This window comes from Blastomyces dermatitidis (assembly GCF_000003525.1).
Source record: "Blastomyces dermatitidis ER-3 genomic scaffold supercont1.8, whole genome shotgun sequence".
In the NCBI taxonomy this organism is placed as follows: domain Eukaryota; kingdom Fungi; phylum Ascomycota; class Eurotiomycetes; order Onygenales; family Ajellomycetaceae; genus Blastomyces; species Blastomyces dermatitidis.
The window spans coordinates 1,818,365-1,835,039 of NW_025544781.1; the positions used below are offsets into that span (position 1 = coordinate 1,818,365).

Here is a 16,675-nt window from a genome sequence, read left to right on the forward strand (position 1 = left end):
TGATGGCGCGCGAAGGGAACGGGTTTCCTTTTTTTTTCCCCTGGTGCTTCTTGTGCATCAATTTTGGCGCTGGATCAATGCAATGATGTTTCAGGCAAACCCAATCATAGAACTAAAGGGAAGCTAGATCCAATGTTGGTTATGTTGACGGGGGGATGTCTTGCCCTAAGTCAAGGGACCCCAGGAATTGAGAATCGCCTTGTCCCGGAACATTTTCTTGGATCTTGCATGGTCCAAACAACTAACTTTTACAGAGCAAAAATAGTAATAATAGTTACCCCCGCCTTCCTTGAAAGACGGGAGTAGCCATCCCGGTGGCAATTGTTGGGGTATGGGGTATGGGTGGGAAACGTGGCTGCAAGCATCCGATATATGATTTGATGAAGGGGTTGGTTCCTCGTTGGAAGAATGACAGAGCGTCGAAATACGTACTCCGTAGTAAGAGTCGACTTCTTCTCCCGCATGTAAGCTTACCAGCCTGAACCCAGCTAGCCAAAACACTGGGCCTGGGCATACAGGGCTGCGGAGGGGAGCTGGACATACTGACTGTTTAGCAATAATAATAAGCTCAGATGAGGATGGAATTTTTGGCATCCATCTTCATCCTTTCACATGTTATTGTGTTGTTTTTCCTGAAACTGGGGGGTTGAACATGGCTAAGACGCGCCATCTTAGGCTCTGGCTAGGAGCGGAGGTGTACATGCATCCTGAACAAAAAAAAAAAGAACTATGTCCACGGTGAGTGACGGCTTCGCGCTGAAAAGTGGTCTGTTAGGTTTGCATAGGTTGTGTAAGGGTAGATAGAACTCACGCTCTATCTAGAGTCTTAGATTTGAAATTCAATAACTGGCTGGGCAACCGCTAATTTTTTTATTCCCTCTGCACTGAATACTAAAGAGTCAGTCATGTTTTGTCCAGTGGAGAGTGATATTATAATGCAAGTATGCATAAATTCTTCAAGGGTGTCAATGCAGGGGAGTAAGTTCGACCTCTAAATATATCACCTCAAGTCTATAGAGAGTTGATATGAAATTCCACACGCGCCTACTCACAGCAGGCTCTGGAACTATGTATCAAGATCAATACAACCGATGTGTGTATGTATGTATGTATGTATGTATGTATGTATGTATGTACATGTACATGTACGTGTACATGTACACACGTACAGCACATCCAGAGACTCGACATGCAAACTCGACAGAGTCTACATATATGCGGGGAAAATAAATACCGCTCCATCTTCCTATCACCCGCGCAGCGCCCACTAGAAACCAGCTAACCTCTGGCCACCTGCGGCCAAACCCTAAAACTGGTGAAGTAACAATTATATTACTCCTCAAATATTTCCAGGGGACGGGGATCCTGATACGATGAGGCTCTCTGCTGCGGATTAGCGGAGAGGAAGCTATCTGATTCTCACTAACGGGTGTTTAGAAGTGTTTGGGAGTTAACCCATATTTTGTTGTTGAAGACGGTCTGGAAGTCGAAAGTCAATTAGCTCGATCTGTACTCTGTACGGAGTATACACTCTTCTGAATTGGAAATTAAACGTATAGAAAATATACCCTGCGAATAGCACTATAAAACGCAGCAGAGAGAACCCTAGCGATTGCTTGGGCTAGAAGGGCTGCAAGAGACAACAACCAACAAAGAGGAAACACAGAGCAGAAAAGCAGAGAGAAAGAATACTTCGCCTCCAAAAAAAAAAAAAAAAATAAAAATAAAAATAAAAATGAAAATAAAAATAAAAATAAAAATAAAAATAAGAAATAAGAATACTATTAAGCTCATGATATGCATATGATTATTATATGATATAAGACAATTCCCTATCCCTTTTTTATCCTGCCCTTTTTATAAACTGTAAAAATGAATCACCGGAGAGACATCTAGGAGTGATGAAAGAAGAATAGAAGGAGGTATTGGGCTGTGATGAAGATAGAAAAGCCTACAGGGGCAATATCTCTGCTGGGGAGAACATCATGCCTATCCTCATGATGTAAGGGATTTCCAAAAAAAAAAAAAAGCTTCAGTATCTCATGAGAAAGAAATGGGATGTGTAGGATTGTGGTGAATATGATAAGGATGATATTGAGTAAATTTAATTCTTCCCAGATGATTCGATGAAAGGTTTCGCGGAGCCATTAGTGTGTCCGTTCGTTGCGTCGGCTAAGGACGTCACATCCAGCGCATGAGAAGAAATGCCATTAGCACCATTCGACACCACAGCGGCCTTTCCCTTCTTTGTCGTCGTTTGCGTCTCCTTCTCACCCTTCTCCGGCTTGCCATGATCATTTCCATAACCAGCTGCACCAGCGCCAGCATCCTCAAACTTTACACCACAAATGAACGTTTCACTAAGGAACTCTAACCCAGCAACGAACGTGCACAGCCCGCTGGCAATGCAGAAGTGACTAATCGTCGTGCCGATATCAAGCCAGCTCCCCTCGTCGCGCACCATGTAGAAGAAATTAAGCGTCATGATGTCACTGATGGACATGACAATCATAAAGAGAGAGGAGGGCGCGACGCCTAGGCGCCGGTTGAGGATACCCAGATTCGCGCTGATGATGGCGAATGGGATTAGAATCTTTAGGATTAGCAGCGCTCCCTGCGAGAAGGGGTTGAAGATGGGGATTAGTCTGGTGACGCATTCGAGGGAGAAGGAGGAGACTGAGGCAATGTTGCCGGTGGAGAAGAAGGCGGATTGGAGGAGGAAGAAGAAGAACAGTGCAATTCGGGCGTCTGCTATGGTTAGGATACGGTAAGGCGATTTGGATGCTTGATTTTTGCGATTAGGTTGCGCTGTTATTTGAGCGTCATCATCCGATGAAGCGGTGGTGACCGATGGTGTGGAAGATGTGTAGGTGTAAATGCGGTGTTCAAGTTGAACCCAACTGAGGAGGGTAATACAAAAGACGAAGTAGAAGAGTCCCTCGTACGAGATGGTGAGAATGATGAATGTCGGAGAGAAGGAGAGGAAGATCACGACAAGGCGATGGAGGTAGTGGCTATTTGGGTATAGCCGGTGGAAGAAGGGTAATACAAGTGAAGCCACTACAACACGTTAGTCAAAATAATCCTAGGCTGTATCATGGATATAGTTATTCTGAGTGAGATTTGAAGGAAAATAGTGAGGCTAACCTAGAATCGACCATCCCACGGCTTGGTTTCCTAACGGCAAACCTTCTTTTGCCTGCAGTGAGGTGATGGTAGATCTCGTTACTATTATAGCCAGCAGAATCATGCCGGTCTAAAATAGGCCCATCTATGCATTAGTACCGTCTAGTATAATGATTCTAGAGGAAGCACTAAAAGACAGCGGCTTACGTACCTGCATGCCCATAATTCGCCTGGAACCCTTACTGACGGCAATTGATAGGGTTTTAGAATGGGGCGTTATAGATTCCTCGAATATTAGATAGAAGAGTCCGGTAAGGACCATGAGAGTACCGCCTATCGTTCTGTACGACAAGTAAGAATCTGCACTCCGCTTTTTGATCGGAATAGGGATGGCTACTTACATGGTAGTTACATCTTCCACCTTATTAGCGGGTAGGAGCGTGAAGGTGCTCATTAAAGCACATCCGATACTCCACGTAGCTACGACGAGTTTATTGCGCGACAGGAAGCCAATGCCGTAGGATATAGGCCATATCGCCGCAAGCATGAAGCAAATTGTGTAAATTTCGCGATAAAAATATGATTGAACCTGTCTTATGTGTGAGTTATTTTCACGTTGTCGATTTGGCGTCGCTTTAAAGGGGCAAGATTGGATATTACTCACAAGTGCCTCCAAAATCCCAACATATACCAATATTTGTAAACCAAAAGATATGTAGTCACTCAGTGACTGAACATGGCTGAGAAGAATCTTTCGTCCGGCCGCTAACGCATTCCGCTTCGCCACGACTTCTTCCCAGAAGAAGATGGGGAAAATACCATATGCGTAGTATCTCCACGACGACTTTTGAATCCAAAAGATAGAATACAATATGACGAGTATGGACGAAAAGAACATTGTACTGAATGTCGTACGGCTTGGGACGGAAGATCCATGCAGTACATGGAGATCGAGCACTGTGGTCAGGGCATATGCAATCCATCCGAGATAGCCTGCAGTGACTATAGTTCTGAGGAATAGCCAGTCATAGGTCTGCAGATATCGCAGGCCTTCTAGAGCGGTATGCAAAAGATTTGAAGATTCCTTAATCGCCTCGTCATATTTCTTCCTCGAAATTAACTTTTGAATTTCAGAGATGCGTTTCTCAATCGAGTGATCATCATCCCCGAAAGCCCGATATGGTTGGTACCGCAAAGTTGATGCTCGTTTGTTTTCCTCTTTGACCCGATACATTTCCAGAACCCCTTGCGTATTCGCCAGAGCGGCCAGAGCCTTTTCCTTGGGAGACGCATCAAGGTAGGAAAGGGGAAGCTCCCCAACCGAATTCACTGGGAAATCCAGCCCAACCAGGTATGCCATGAGAGCAGCCACATCGGCCTGGGCAACATCGTGTCTGTGAACGTTGTCCAAGTTCCAGTCCGACGAGAACCCATCCTCATGGCCTGGTGCTTTCTTCCTTTTCTGAATTTTCGGTTTAGCGACGCCGGAACCCCAGGCCACCAAGGGAGTGCGGGTGTTGTCTGGATGCCCATCACCATGGCTCCCCCAATCACTCATGCCATGATCAGCCGTAAAAATGAAGGCGGATTCATTGTCGCCGTAAAATTCCTCAACCAATCCCGTAATCTCCTTCACCCCTTGGTCGACAACCTTGATATTATGCAGATACTCCTTTGAATAAGGCCGAAAAAAGTGGCCAGCCGTATCTAAACCGAGCAAATGCAAAAAGAAAACGAGCTTATCCTCCCTCAAGCGCGCATCGAGCTCTGGATCCTCCTTTGCCGCCGCAAATAACGCCTTCACCTTCTCAAACACCCATATATCCAACTGCGACCCGTCCTTGCTAAAATTCTCAGCTTCATCGTCATATGATTCCGCATCGATCTTCCCAGGCGTCGCACCCTCCTTGAACATCGGTAGGATATCCGGACTCCCCCAGCTCCAGGTATGTCTGCTGCGATTGAAAACGCTGTCGAAATTGACCGGATTGAGCTTCCACCCCGTTGTCACCGACGACACATCCTCATACAACCCAGCAATAAGGGCGACATGTCCCGGCCTAGATTCGGTAGGTACCCGCGTATGCGACACGCCAAAGGTGCCATGGTGAAGGACGCGGGAGCGAATGAACGGTGCAAGCGGCCGAGGCGGGTTACTATCTGACGGCACAGAGCTATAATCTGGATCCAGAACGCCTCCCGGCGACGGGTCCGGAAAGGATTGGAACGCCTTGTCGGCGCGCAGACCGTCGCCGACGAAGAGGAAGAGTCGCTTTGCGGGGGCTTTTGCGGAGGGAGCTCGTTGGACGCCGAATTCGCGCATGCCGCTGACGATGGGGCTGACGAAGTAGATATCGAATATCGAGTAGGTGTATATCGTGTGGAAGATAATTGCCAGGGCTAGAAAGCCGACCCGCCTGGGCAAAGCCATGGTGGGTGGGAGTATTCTTGTGACCTAGGAGACAGTTGCGTTGTAGGCGAAGGTTTTATACAAAACCGATCTTGTTAGCTACCATACGTGGAAAAGGAGCGAAAACGGTCTAGAAGACCTTGTGAGATGTAAAAAGGTTGGGGATAAGATATAGTTCCAGAGAGCTATCGAGTCATTGTCGCAGTTCGTTGTATAGAAGCGCATGTGCTGCAATGCAGCATAGAAGCGGTTGATGGCTCAATGCTCTCCTTATTCTTCCTTGGAGTTTTACTAATATATTACTAATCTTAGCGGCTTCAACCACGTTCAATGCTACGAGAAGAGCATTTACATGACACGAATGCTTCCATAGAACTCTTATAATGAGAGTAGTTAGAGATTCAAAAGTATTGTGTATCTAGACAATGTTCAAACAGAGACAACTTAGTCAAAATATCAACGGGTACACGCCGCTAGTAACAACAAAATGACAACTGAGAAACACGCGCGCTCTCGCTCAACATCTTGGTTAAAAGTACAAAGGTCTTATGCTCCTTAAAAATGTTAATGATTTGAGCGGATTTGCTCAAATGTGTATGTAAATGTCCTGCATGATCTTGGAAAAATAAAAAAATAAAATAAAAGATAAAGATAAAATAAAAAGGGATGATAATAGATGTCACAGCTCCAAATCCTAATCATCTGTCCGTCTCGATTTCTTCGTAAGCGTATCCACCACCCGACTATAAAACACCGAGGCATGTTGCCGTGGGAAGGTTATATCTATAGATAGGTACTCGGGGAGAATATCAACCAAATCACGATCGCGGTTGGGGTCCAGAAGGGGGAAATAGTGGAACTCTGCGGCTTCAAAGCTCGTGTTTTCCAAATCGTGCGCAACTGCGAGTTTGAAGTGTAGTGCTAGTAAGATGGGAATTGAATGGTTAGCCTATTTAATTCTTTCCGCTGTGTTGCAAAAAGAAGTGGCTAAATAGCAGTGATACGAGAAAAGACAACTTACTTCCATTCATCCCTGTCTGTATACAGTCATACAAGTGATCAGACTCTCGTTTCCTAGCGTCACGAATAATAAGGCCTGTGAGATCACTGTATAGGTCTTCCTTTAGCTGGGCTATCTGAGCAGCATGGGCAGCTTCCGCACTGCCCATGATCGATCGTGAAACGCCGCCGCTGTTAACTTTGGCAGCGCTTCCAGGGCCTTTGGAACCTGTAACACATTCCAGATTTGTTGCTGCGGTTCGTGAGGCGGCCAACTTCATCTGGAGGGCCTTTATCTCGTTTTGGGCATCGGTCAAGCCAGAGTTCAAGTGTTTGATTTTGGCCTCCAGCTCGGCAACCTCGTCATCCCGGTCCTGCAGCTGTTTTTGAAGGGTGCGTGATTCTTTGGCTAGGGTGGTTTGCGTGGCGAGTTCTTTCTTTAGCGAGGCAATTAACTCATTGGATGCTGCCGGGTTTGGGAGTTAGTTTTGGTTCAGCTATGTAAAGTAGAATGGGGCTATTGCAATTGCATACCTGCAGTATTCGCCTCGCATTGCTTCCGTAGCTTCTCCACGTTGGAATTGGCTTCGAGAATCCCCACCTCACGCAGATTTCGATACTTCATATCCATATTCTCGTATTTTTTCGTCATATCTCCTAGCTTCCTCCGTAAAGTCGCTTCACTGTCGCCCTTCTCAAGATCCGATACGGCTCCCGTAGCTTTACGCCGTTGGTTGGCTGTCTGGGGTGTTTTATATTGTAAGTGGCCGTTGGCGGGACCTTTGATGGGAGAACGAGATATAGATCGTGCAGGCAGGTAATGGTTTTCCGGTAAAGCAGGCTCCTCCGCTTGCTCCGCTTCCTCCGTTTCCTCCCCTTCCTCCTCTTCCTCCTCTTCCTCCTCTTCCTCCACTTCCTCCTGCTGCTGCTCTTCAATCTCTGGTTCAACCTCAGGCTTCTTGCGTCGCGTCACAGGTTTGATTGCAGGTTTCTCTTCCGTGGGTTGTTTACTTGGTTTGGGATGACGCGATCCCATCGGGGTATACTCAAATCCGTCATCTATAGTCACGCGTTTGCCAGGCGCTTTCTTTTGTTGAGCTCCAGTTTTCGTCCGACCACCCGCTCGAGTGCCACCATGCGCTGTTGTTTCTGGAGAGTTAAGCTCATCATGCGATGGCTGCTCTGGCTCTGGCTGTGGCTCGTCGTCCAAATACTTCTCCTGGTCGCTTTCTTTGGAAAAGCTAGTATCCACAGTCTCGTGGGCCTCTTCGGTGTCTCCAGGTGATTTGCGACCTCTGCGGGTCGTCGTACCTCTAGCAGGACGACCTCGTTTTGGTCCTACGATAACAGTCGAGCGAGCTTTGCGGGTACTAGGTTTCGCCGCAGTTGTGGCTTTGGCTGCAGCGCTTCTCGGTCTTCCAGGTCTTGCCCTTTTTGTAGGGGGCGGAGCGGTATCCGTGGCTTCATCGTGGGTGTGTTCTCCGCCGCCATTCATCAAAAGGTCGTCCTCCAAGTCATCATCTACTAATCCGGACAATTTCGACGCGGCTTTCCGCTTTGGCATAGTTCAAACCAAAGAAATAGTTTCTATTACTTTGCGTAGAGTCCGGTAGTGGTAATCCGAGAATCCCAACTGCAGTTGGCTGTGTTAAATAAGCCTGGCCAAAGCGCGTGGGAGACGTTGGCGGCGATAGTTAACTGAGAACATGTGATCGCGGCTCGGCTGGTGCATTTTTCCTTTTTCTTGGACTACAGAGTTGAACTCGGCTTCAAAAGCACCACCACCCGCCCTTTCATTTGAATTTTATTTAATGTGCTTTAAGACAAGACACAAGAAGACGCCTTTTTTTAACTTCCTTCCATAGACCTAGATCACCCTTCTTTTGTTTAAAGCCTCACCCCCTTGGATTCCGCTATACTTAGCTTGCGACGAACGCCAATCCCACTACATATAACCCGCCATGGCCTCGGGCGGCGGCCGCAAATGGCAGCAATTATTACAGGAGCTAGTAATGATTGCTGGCACGGTAAGGGACATTGAAATAATAGCAAAAAGTATCCTGGTCTGCGAAATTCCGTTGCTAACATGTGCATATCTCGCAGTCGCTTTCCACATATTTTGTCGTCAGATTCCTGCTTTCCAAAGTCGAATTCGATCCCGATAGCCAAAAACATGAGGAAGCAAAGCGAAAGTCTGCAGCTATATTACGAAGACTCGATGGCCCCGAGGATTCGGACGACGAGTCCCCCAGCCGAAAGACAGGCTCACGGCGACAAAAGAAGCAAAGGAGGGAGGACCTCGTACTGTCGCAATACGAACAGACCATCGCGATGGACGTCGTAGCGCCAGAAGACATCCCAGTATCCTTTAACGACATCGGTGGACTGGAAGATATTATTGAAGAATTGAAGGAGTCGGTCATATATCCGCTAACCATGCCACATCTATACTCATCCACGTCATCGCTCCTCAGCGCGCCGTCAGGAGTGCTTCTCTACGGGCCGCCCGGCTGCGGCAAGACGATGCTGGCAAAAGCGCTGGCCCACGAGAGTGGCGCCTGTTTTATAAATCTTCACATCTCAACCCTAACAGAGAAGTGGTACGGCGATTCGAACAAACTCGTCAACGCCGTCTTTTCTCTCGCGCGTAAACTGGAGCCGAGCATCGTATTCATCGACGAGATCGATGCAGTACTGGGGACGCGGCGGAGCGGCGAACACGAGGCCAGCGGCATGGTGAAGGCCGAGTTCATGACACACTGGGACGGGTTGACCTCTTCCAGCACCTCGGGGCAACCGCAGCGGGTTCTCATCCTTGGCGCAACGAATCGGATCCAGGATATTGACGAGGCGATTCTCAGACGCATGCCGAAAAAGTTCCCCGTCACCCTTCCGCCCACTGCGCAGCGTTTGCGGATATTAGGGCTTATACTTCAGGACATAAAGGTCGACCGGGAGAATTTTGATCTGGACTTCCTGGTCAAGGCTATGGCGGGGATGTCAGGTAGTGATATCAAGGAGGCTTGTCGGGACGCTGCAATGGTGCCTATCCGGGAGCTAATACGATCGAAGCGGGATTCGGGCATTACGATGGAAACCGTGGATCCGGATGAAGTGCGCGGTCTGCGAACGGAAGATTTTTTCAAACGAGCCGGTGGCGTGAGGGCTACCGGTGATGTGGGTAATAATGGTGCTATTGTCAAGCGCAAATCTGTGCTAGCAAAGGCCATAAACAGCAAGCCATTGTCTGAAAAGGATTGGATTACTGATTCTGAAGGCGGTGGTGACGATCGGGTTGTTGAGCCGGAGTTCATCCCTATTGATGAATGATGGACTGAGTTTCCCTGTCATGGCGCAAACTTATTGCCTCTTGTTATATTCATACACGTATATATATATTCCTTAACAATTCTTTTTAATTATATCATTACACTCCTATCCCTTGTTCGCGTGTGTATAGTATGCTATCTTTTCAAGCGTGTCAGATGGTGGGAAGATTTGGGGCTTCCCTTGACAAATATGTTGACTGTTAACTACTCCGTACATAGAAATGTGACGGCGTTCTGGGCAAGGGTTTACATTATTTCCTATTTCCCAAGTTATTTGAACTCCAAAAACATACTGACCTAGGATTGGAATTGAACTGTTTATCTCTACTTTTGTTTTCTTCCCACTAAATATCTAATCCGTAGCTAAATATATAAATATATAAATATATATATACATAGGAGTATAAATATATATATATATATACATAGCAGTATACAGTATATATATATACTTATATATAGGAGTATATATATATATATATATATATATATGTACGTATACTCCGTATATATACTTATTATTATATATATATTTATATAGCAGCGCAAGAAGCGAGCTAAAAAATGACGCCATCCCATCCCTCACCGCCCCCGGATCTGCCCGATCCCAACCGCCGCATAACCAACCACGACCAATTAATTCATCGTCATCGCCAGTGTACACTGTACACTGTACACTGCAGACAGTCTTCATTAATTCTTTGAGAAATACTTACTAGATGCTTTTCATATGAACACCAAATATAACATAGTTGAATAGGTGCTGGCATTGATAGCTCCATTGTTTCCGTCTCCCTCTCATCCCATCCCATCCCATCCTCCCAACGCCCTCATCCCTTCCCCTGTCTGCCTGTAAACCAGCTCTCAGCAATGGCCGGTGCTGAGAATCCACACTCTGCTGGCGACAGCTCGTCGGACAAGTCGAAGATCCTCCCGAGAAAGACGGTGTCCGGTATCGATATCGAAGGCCACAATCTGCCTCCCTCTCCCGCCCCCTCCAGTCCTTATAACGGCCGGAGATATGCACTAGCTACGGAGCTAGTATTTACAGAGGGCAATGACCAGTTCAATGCGAGCAGTGTGCCTATCTACCAGGTGAGAGAGAGGCAGCGAGATGCAATAGATGCAATAGATGCAGTTGGTTGTAACGACCAATGGTCCTATTGCCCCTGCATATTCAGTTTCATTTTACCATTAGAGAAATAAGACTTAAATATGTATAATTTTAGAGTGCGACCTTCAAACAAACCTCCGGAGCTGGCGGCGGAGAATATGACTACACACGATCCGGTAACCCCACACGAACACATCTAGAGCGCCATCTAGCGAAAATTATGTCCGCCCAACGAGCCCTGGTGGTATCTTCTGGCATGGCTGCCTTGGACGTGATTACCCGCCTCCTTATGCCAGGCGATGAAGTCGTTACCGGCGACGATTTATACGGCGGCACACATCGTCTTCTGAAATATCTAGCTGTCCATGGTGGTATCATTGTTCACCACGTCGACACTACCCGGCCAGAGAAGGTGGCCGAAGTCTTGGGAGCCAAAACGAGGCTGATTCTGCTAGAGACTCCCACAAACCCGTTAATAAAGATAGTTGACATCCCGCGGATCTCAGCACTGGCGCACGAGGCAAACCCCGATGCCTTGGTCTCGGTCGACAACACCATGCTCTCCCCGCTACTACTCAACCCGCTCGACCTAGGCGCCGATATAGTCTACGAAAGCGGAACCAAATACCTATCCGGCCACCATGACTTGATGGCCGGCGTGGTCGCAGTCAATGACCTGTCGCTGGGCGAAAAACTATACTTCACTGTCAACAGCTCTGGCTGCGGCCTGTCCCCCTTCGACTCCTGGCTGCTCCTGCGCGGCGTCAAAACGCTAAAAGTCCGCATGGAGCAACAGCAATCCAATGCAGAGCGCATTGCCGAGTTTCTCGAAAGCCATGGCTTCCGCGTCAGATACCCTGGCCTCAAATCGCACCCGCAATACGACCTCCATCGCTCCATGGCACGAGGCCCTGGTGCAGTGCTCTCGTTTGAAACGGGGGATGTGAACATCAGCGAGCGGATTGTCGAGAATGCGAAACTGTGGGCTATCAGCGTCAGCTTTGGTTGCGTTAACAGCTTGATTAGCATGCCATGCCGGATGAGCCATGCTAGCATCGATGCGAAGACGAGGAAGGAGAGGGACATGCCTGAAGATTTGATTCGACTGTGTGTCGGCATTGAGGATGTGGATGATCTAATTGATGATTTGAGAAGAGCGGTATGTCTCTCTCTCTCTTTTTATTTTTATTTTATTTTTATTTTTATTTTTATTTTATTATTTTTATTATTTTTTTTTTTTATTTTTTTTTTTTTGTTGTTCTACCTATTATTTCCATTCAAATTTCTGGTTTTTATCTCCCCTGAAGCCCGAGTGTATCGATTTTACTAACTACGGCCAATTCAATTGGTATAGCTCGTCCAAGCCGGCGCTGTCACTGTATCGCTAGACGACTTCCAAGCGGTCAATCCGGTATCATCTCAAACATGAATGAGCCCTCGCACATAGCATGAAAAGGCGCGGCATGATAGCCCCAGCATTGCCATTGTAGACTTTCCCGTCCTCCCACCTTCCCCCTTCAGAGTTTCTTCTTTTAATGATTTTACCATTTCACGCTTCACCACCCACAACGACTGTACATATATCTACACAACTACAAGATGATCCGGCGATATTTTTGGGAGAAATATGGGTAAATAAAAAATGATAGTTACATATAAAAAAGAGTTGTGTTATGTCTATCAATATATGAATATTATTTAACTTGGTCGTTTATCGTCTTTTATATCAAGGTCATGCTTGCCCAACTTACGACATATACGCTCGAGTGAGTCAGGAATCAGGATTGATTCCTCTCTTACAGGCTGGTGCTACCCCTCTCCGCCTCAAGCCCTGGCTAATGACGTCACTAAGGTTATCCAATCCCGAAGACGATAGGAATGGTTTTCGCGCCTGTGATGATGTCGGTTGGAGCCTGTTAAAGCTGGCACATAGTTCCTTAATCCACAGGTGATTTGTCTGATGATTGAAGTAACTTCTGTTGGTGGAGAGAGTAGAGCAGCTATTGCGATAGGTGACACTGAGGCAAAACTTAAACTCAGCATACCTCTGTAACACACTGTAACTCCGAAGAAGAACCTTGCAACAACGAGGCCTTAGTAGTTTTCAACAATGCCCATGATACCAACGATTGAGCCCTAAGTTTGATGGGTTCTCGTCATATTTATTAGCTTCTAGCTCTTTTGAGATTCACGACATCACTATTCCCCAGGAGAACAGCATCACAGATATCCATACCCATGGGTGTAAAATCATGAGCAGGATATTACTTGGGACCTCACAACGAGAATGGAACAAAGAAAATCGTTAGGGCAACATTGTATTGCATACCATGAAGTTGAAGATCTTTGTTCATGCCCGCGATTTTCGCATTCCCCAACAGTGCTTTTGTGTCAGGATCTGGAAACTCTGCTGGTCTCCCCGCACCCCTGGCCATTGATTTTAAGCAAAAATGAACCAGTAGCGGCGTATCGAGGTTCCACACAGTGCATCCTCGGTCAACGGATGTTAGTAGATATAGCACTCCCTTTCTCACATTTGACGGCTGCGGATAACTATCTCTGACCGTGTCATCATCAATTATTCCATAACAAGCAAGTTGGCGAGAAAAAAGGCAAAGCATCCTAGTCGTTAGCTGGGGAAGAACAGGAAAGCCCCAGGTCATATGGGATTTTCCCATCTATAGAAGCCAACACAAGGCTATGTAAAGAGAATGCATGGAATCCTATGCATTAGTTATCTAGTTGGTCATCTTCACTGGTGTAAGAAACGCCAACGAAGGAGCCGGCTAGTTATCTCAAAACATGAAATAATAAGGCTACCCCACGTGTATTTCTTTTCTTTTTTTTTTTTTTTTTCTATCGGCCGGATATCATTTATTCAACGGGTTTGTAAAGCCACAAAGAAGCTTCGCGGGAATCGCGGTAGGGGGATTCGCGGCAAAACCAGGTAAGATACGGATACTTTGGCGGGGAAGCTCTCTTTTCTGGTATGACCTATAGTTAGAATATGTCGAAGAGAAGGGAACATTGGCAGTCGATTTCAGGTCGGAAATATCTGCTAGGCCGCGGGTTGTCACGCTCTGTCCATGAAAGAAAAGAGCCGATGGGCTCGAATAGTACGAATTCGGACGCCTCCAATTCACATACTACCGTCCCATTATCTGGCAATTCCTAGTCTCTAAGTTTAAGTTAGGGCGTGTAAGAATCTGCTGGATTTAAAAAAAAAAAAATAATAAAAAATAATAAAAAAATAATGAGCTTCTCCACAAGCTGGCAAATTGCCATATATATCTCACGACTGTCTCACTCAAGCAGTTGAAATATCCAAGAATTGCCGTAGTTAATTAACTTAATCCAGTCGGCGATGGCAATGCCAAGGGAATGATGTCATGTGACTTTACCGTCCGTGGTAGTTCTCGGTCTGAAATCGGGACTTGGCGCGGCTGAGAACGTTAGAATTTCTCTCATCCTTTGCCACCACAAATTTACAATCAACATGACAAGCGCCAAGAAGAGTATGCTGCATATTCTTCCTGAGTCCTGAGCAGTTGTTGTGTTTATTTCGCCTTCCTGCATTCTTTAATTACTTGTCATGTCCCTTTGATGATTGTCGCCGACACTCTCTTTTCTTGTTTTGAGGGTTTTTATTTATAGACACACTTCTATCCTTTTTGAGTACATTGTTACTGCCCATGCTGTCACTAGTCCATTCCAGCGAGACGAGTTAGATTTCTTCAATCTCTACTATAAATACTAGTAGTTTACTGTTTGAATTTCATCTTCCCTGTCCATAAGTATTGTTCTATGCCATACTGGCGAAAATGAGTCGCGGGGAGCCTGCATCGCAGTTGGACTCGGCCACTGTGTCACCTCCCACATCTCGATCGCCCATCACTAGGGTCTCCCTTTCAACATCAAAATGGAATACAGATAGTTTAGGATCAAGGTTGGCCGTAGATGCAGCCAGCGCCGCTGGAGCGGCGTCATTGATATGCCCGCTTATCACCATTATTGACAAGTGAGTTGATTAGCCTGTTATGTTTTTTTCACCCTCAAGTGGAGATTGGATGTAGCCGTAATTAATCTGCAGACCAACTAACTTCTCTCAATTGAAACTTAACAGAGCTATTATTGAGAAAGCTGCAAAGGGTCTTCCCATCCTCCAAAGCCTTAAATCGTCGTTGGCCACGATCGTCAAACGACCCCATAGTTTTTTCATCTCAACGCCGTTCCTCCTTATATACACCCTTTACGGATCTACATACTTAACAGCCAACGTTATTGACACTGTAACATCGACAATGGATGGTCGGGCATTCAGTGATGTCTCAGCTGGCCCTGCTAAATTCATTGCCACAGCTGTTGTCAATATGTCAATATGCGTTTACAAAGACGCACGATTTGCCCGTTTATTTGGTGCGCAGGACACCCCCTCAGAACCAAAAACGTCACAAAAGTCGAAGGGAACGCAAAATCCAAAGCAAAAGACTACCCAAACACTTCCCCCAACTTCCAAAGCGCCTCAATCTCTACCAATCCCTAAACGCTCATTTGCTCTTTTCTGCCTGCGCGACAGCATGACCATATTCGCCTCTTTCAACCTCCCCACGCTCCTCTCGCCTCACATCCCCGATATCTTCGCCTCCACCCCATCCTCCAAAACTGCTCTAGCCCAATTCTCCATCCCGGCGGCCGTCCAACTTTTCAGTACGCCGTTCCATTTGCTAGGTTTGGATCTTTACAATCGCCAACCACCCGGCGGGCTACCTGCGACAGATAGATGGGCCCGCGTAAAAAGAGATTGGGCACCAACCGTCATGGCTCGAATCGGACGAATTGTCCCCGCTTATGGATTTGGAGGCGTGGCTAATACCAAATTCAGAGCAACGTTGATGAAATCATTAGAGGAGAAAGGAGGTACGATATAGAGCTAGAATGATTGCGTCCAAATCGGTCTTAGGGTTAAGACCATCCGAGGGGCTATATATGATATACATATATAATATGCAGTAAAACGACCTGTTAGAATAACGACAACCAAAAAAAAAACACATACCAATTCGGATCCCTCACCCACGATGTCGACAGTCGCGCCCGACCATCCTCCTACCAAGCACATTCGCACGCATCGAGCTGTAAGAGAGTAGCTTTCCGTTCCCATTCTTCTGTTTTATGAAGTGATACCCCAACAGCCTTTTCTTTATATACTATAAATCAGCTGTTTGCCTAGACTTGCTTTTGCTTTTTCTCTAGCGAACTCTTCGGGAATTTTCGTTCGCATAGCGTCTTCTTCTCATTACATGATTGCATATGTCAAAGTATATTCAACTAAGATAGATAGGGTTTCCTAAAATTTGCGTTAGATACCTGGGCGGGGTAATTTGAGTTTGTTCCTTGGCTGTTTTTGAATTCTTCCCCCCTAGAAGGTACGAAAAAAAGTAATCAATAAATAAGATATAGGCCATCTACTTAATGACAATCCTTCACATTTTCCTTTCAATGAATCTCCAATGCCGAGTATCAAAAATAGAAGATATACAAATGAACAAAATGAAAAGTAGAAAATTGAGAAAAAGTAAACGAAATACTTGAATCTGCCCACACTCGGAATCGAACCGAGGATCTTATCATTACTAGTGATACGCTTTACCACTAAGCCACGCGGGCGTATTTGTTAGAATGGCTACTCGGCAATTG

The 16,675-nt window shown here is 46.3% G+C and overlaps 7 protein-coding genes and 1 non-coding gene across 9 annotated transcripts; 3 read left to right on the forward strand and 5 right to left on the reverse strand.

Moving 5' to 3' along the window:
- Positions 1–153: 153 nt before the first annotated feature.
- BDCG_17494 (uncharacterized protein) lies at positions 154–539 on the reverse strand. Its single transcript, XM_045426608.1, has one exon. The coding sequence runs from the start codon at positions 512–514 to the stop codon at positions 275–277; it is 240 nt and encodes a 79-aa protein (XP_045282081.1). The 5' UTR covers positions 515–539; the 3' UTR covers positions 154–274.
- An 856-nt stretch (positions 540–1,395) lies between these two features.
- BDCG_07332 (GPI ethanolamine phosphate transferase 1) lies at positions 1,396–5,800 on the reverse strand. Its single transcript, XM_045423130.1, has 5 exons — positions 3,791–5,800; positions 3,528–3,715; positions 3,338–3,467; positions 3,148–3,256; positions 1,396–3,060 (listed from the first exon to the last, which is right to left on the reverse strand). Exons 1-5 carry the CDS (start codon positions 5,555–5,557, stop codon positions 2,105–2,107), a joined length of 3,150 nt encoding a protein of 1,049 aa, XP_045278592.1. The 5' UTR covers positions 5,558–5,800; the 3' UTR covers positions 1,396–2,104.
- A 51-nt stretch (positions 5,801–5,851) lies between these two features.
- On the reverse strand, positions 5,852–8,213 carry BDCG_07333 (chromosome segregation protein). The gene is made up of 3 exons (XM_045423131.1): positions 7,070–8,213; positions 6,558–7,001; positions 5,852–6,457 (listed from the first exon to the last, which is right to left on the reverse strand). Exons 1-3 carry the CDS (start codon positions 8,097–8,099, stop codon positions 6,231–6,233), a joined length of 1,701 nt encoding a protein of 566 aa, XP_045278593.1. The 5' UTR covers positions 8,100–8,213; the 3' UTR covers positions 5,852–6,230.
- On the forward strand, positions 8,176–10,262 carry BDCG_07334 (ATPase family AAA domain-containing protein 1). Its single transcript, XM_045423132.1, has 2 exons — positions 8,176–8,562; positions 8,639–10,262. The coding sequence occupies exons 1-2, from the start codon at positions 8,497–8,499 to the stop codon at positions 9,863–9,865; spliced, it is 1,293 nt and encodes a 430-aa protein (XP_045278594.1). The 5' UTR covers positions 8,176–8,496; the 3' UTR covers positions 9,866–10,262.
- A 148-nt stretch (positions 10,263–10,410) lies between these two features.
- On the forward strand, positions 10,411–12,818 carry BDCG_07335 (cystathionine beta-lyase). The gene is made up of 3 exons (XM_045423133.1): positions 10,411–10,959; positions 11,094–12,137; positions 12,333–12,818. Exons 1-3 carry the CDS (start codon positions 10,735–10,737, stop codon positions 12,405–12,407), a joined length of 1,344 nt encoding a protein of 447 aa, XP_045278595.1. The 5' UTR covers positions 10,411–10,734; the 3' UTR covers positions 12,408–12,818.
- Positions 12,209–14,272, reverse strand: BDCG_07336. 2 transcript variants are annotated; one of them, XM_045423135.1, is made up of 2 exons: positions 12,730–14,272; positions 12,209–12,655 (listed from the first exon to the last, which is right to left on the reverse strand). In XM_045423135.1, exon 1 carries the CDS (start codon positions 13,654–13,656, stop codon positions 13,255–13,257), a length of 402 nt encoding a protein of 133 aa, XP_045282083.1. In that variant the 5' UTR covers positions 13,657–14,272; the 3' UTR covers positions 12,209–12,655; positions 12,730–13,254. The 2 variants fall into 2 exon arrangements, with proteins under 2 accessions (XP_045282083.1, XP_045282082.1); XM_045423134.1 differs by having other exon boundaries at positions 12,209–14,272.
- A 53-nt stretch (positions 14,273–14,325) lies between these two features.
- Positions 14,326–16,546, forward strand: BDCG_07337 (uncharacterized protein). Its single transcript, XM_045423136.1, has 2 exons — positions 14,326–14,996; positions 15,102–16,546. Exons 1-2 carry the CDS (start codon positions 14,800–14,802, stop codon positions 15,904–15,906), a joined length of 1,002 nt encoding a protein of 333 aa, XP_045278596.1. The 5' UTR covers positions 14,326–14,799; the 3' UTR covers positions 15,907–16,546.
- A 27-nt stretch (positions 16,547–16,573) lies between these two features.
- BDCG_17495 lies at positions 16,574–16,645 on the reverse strand. The gene has a single exon. It is a non-coding gene; the product is annotated as a tRNA-Thr (tRNA).
- Positions 16,646–16,675: the final 30 nt, after the last annotated feature.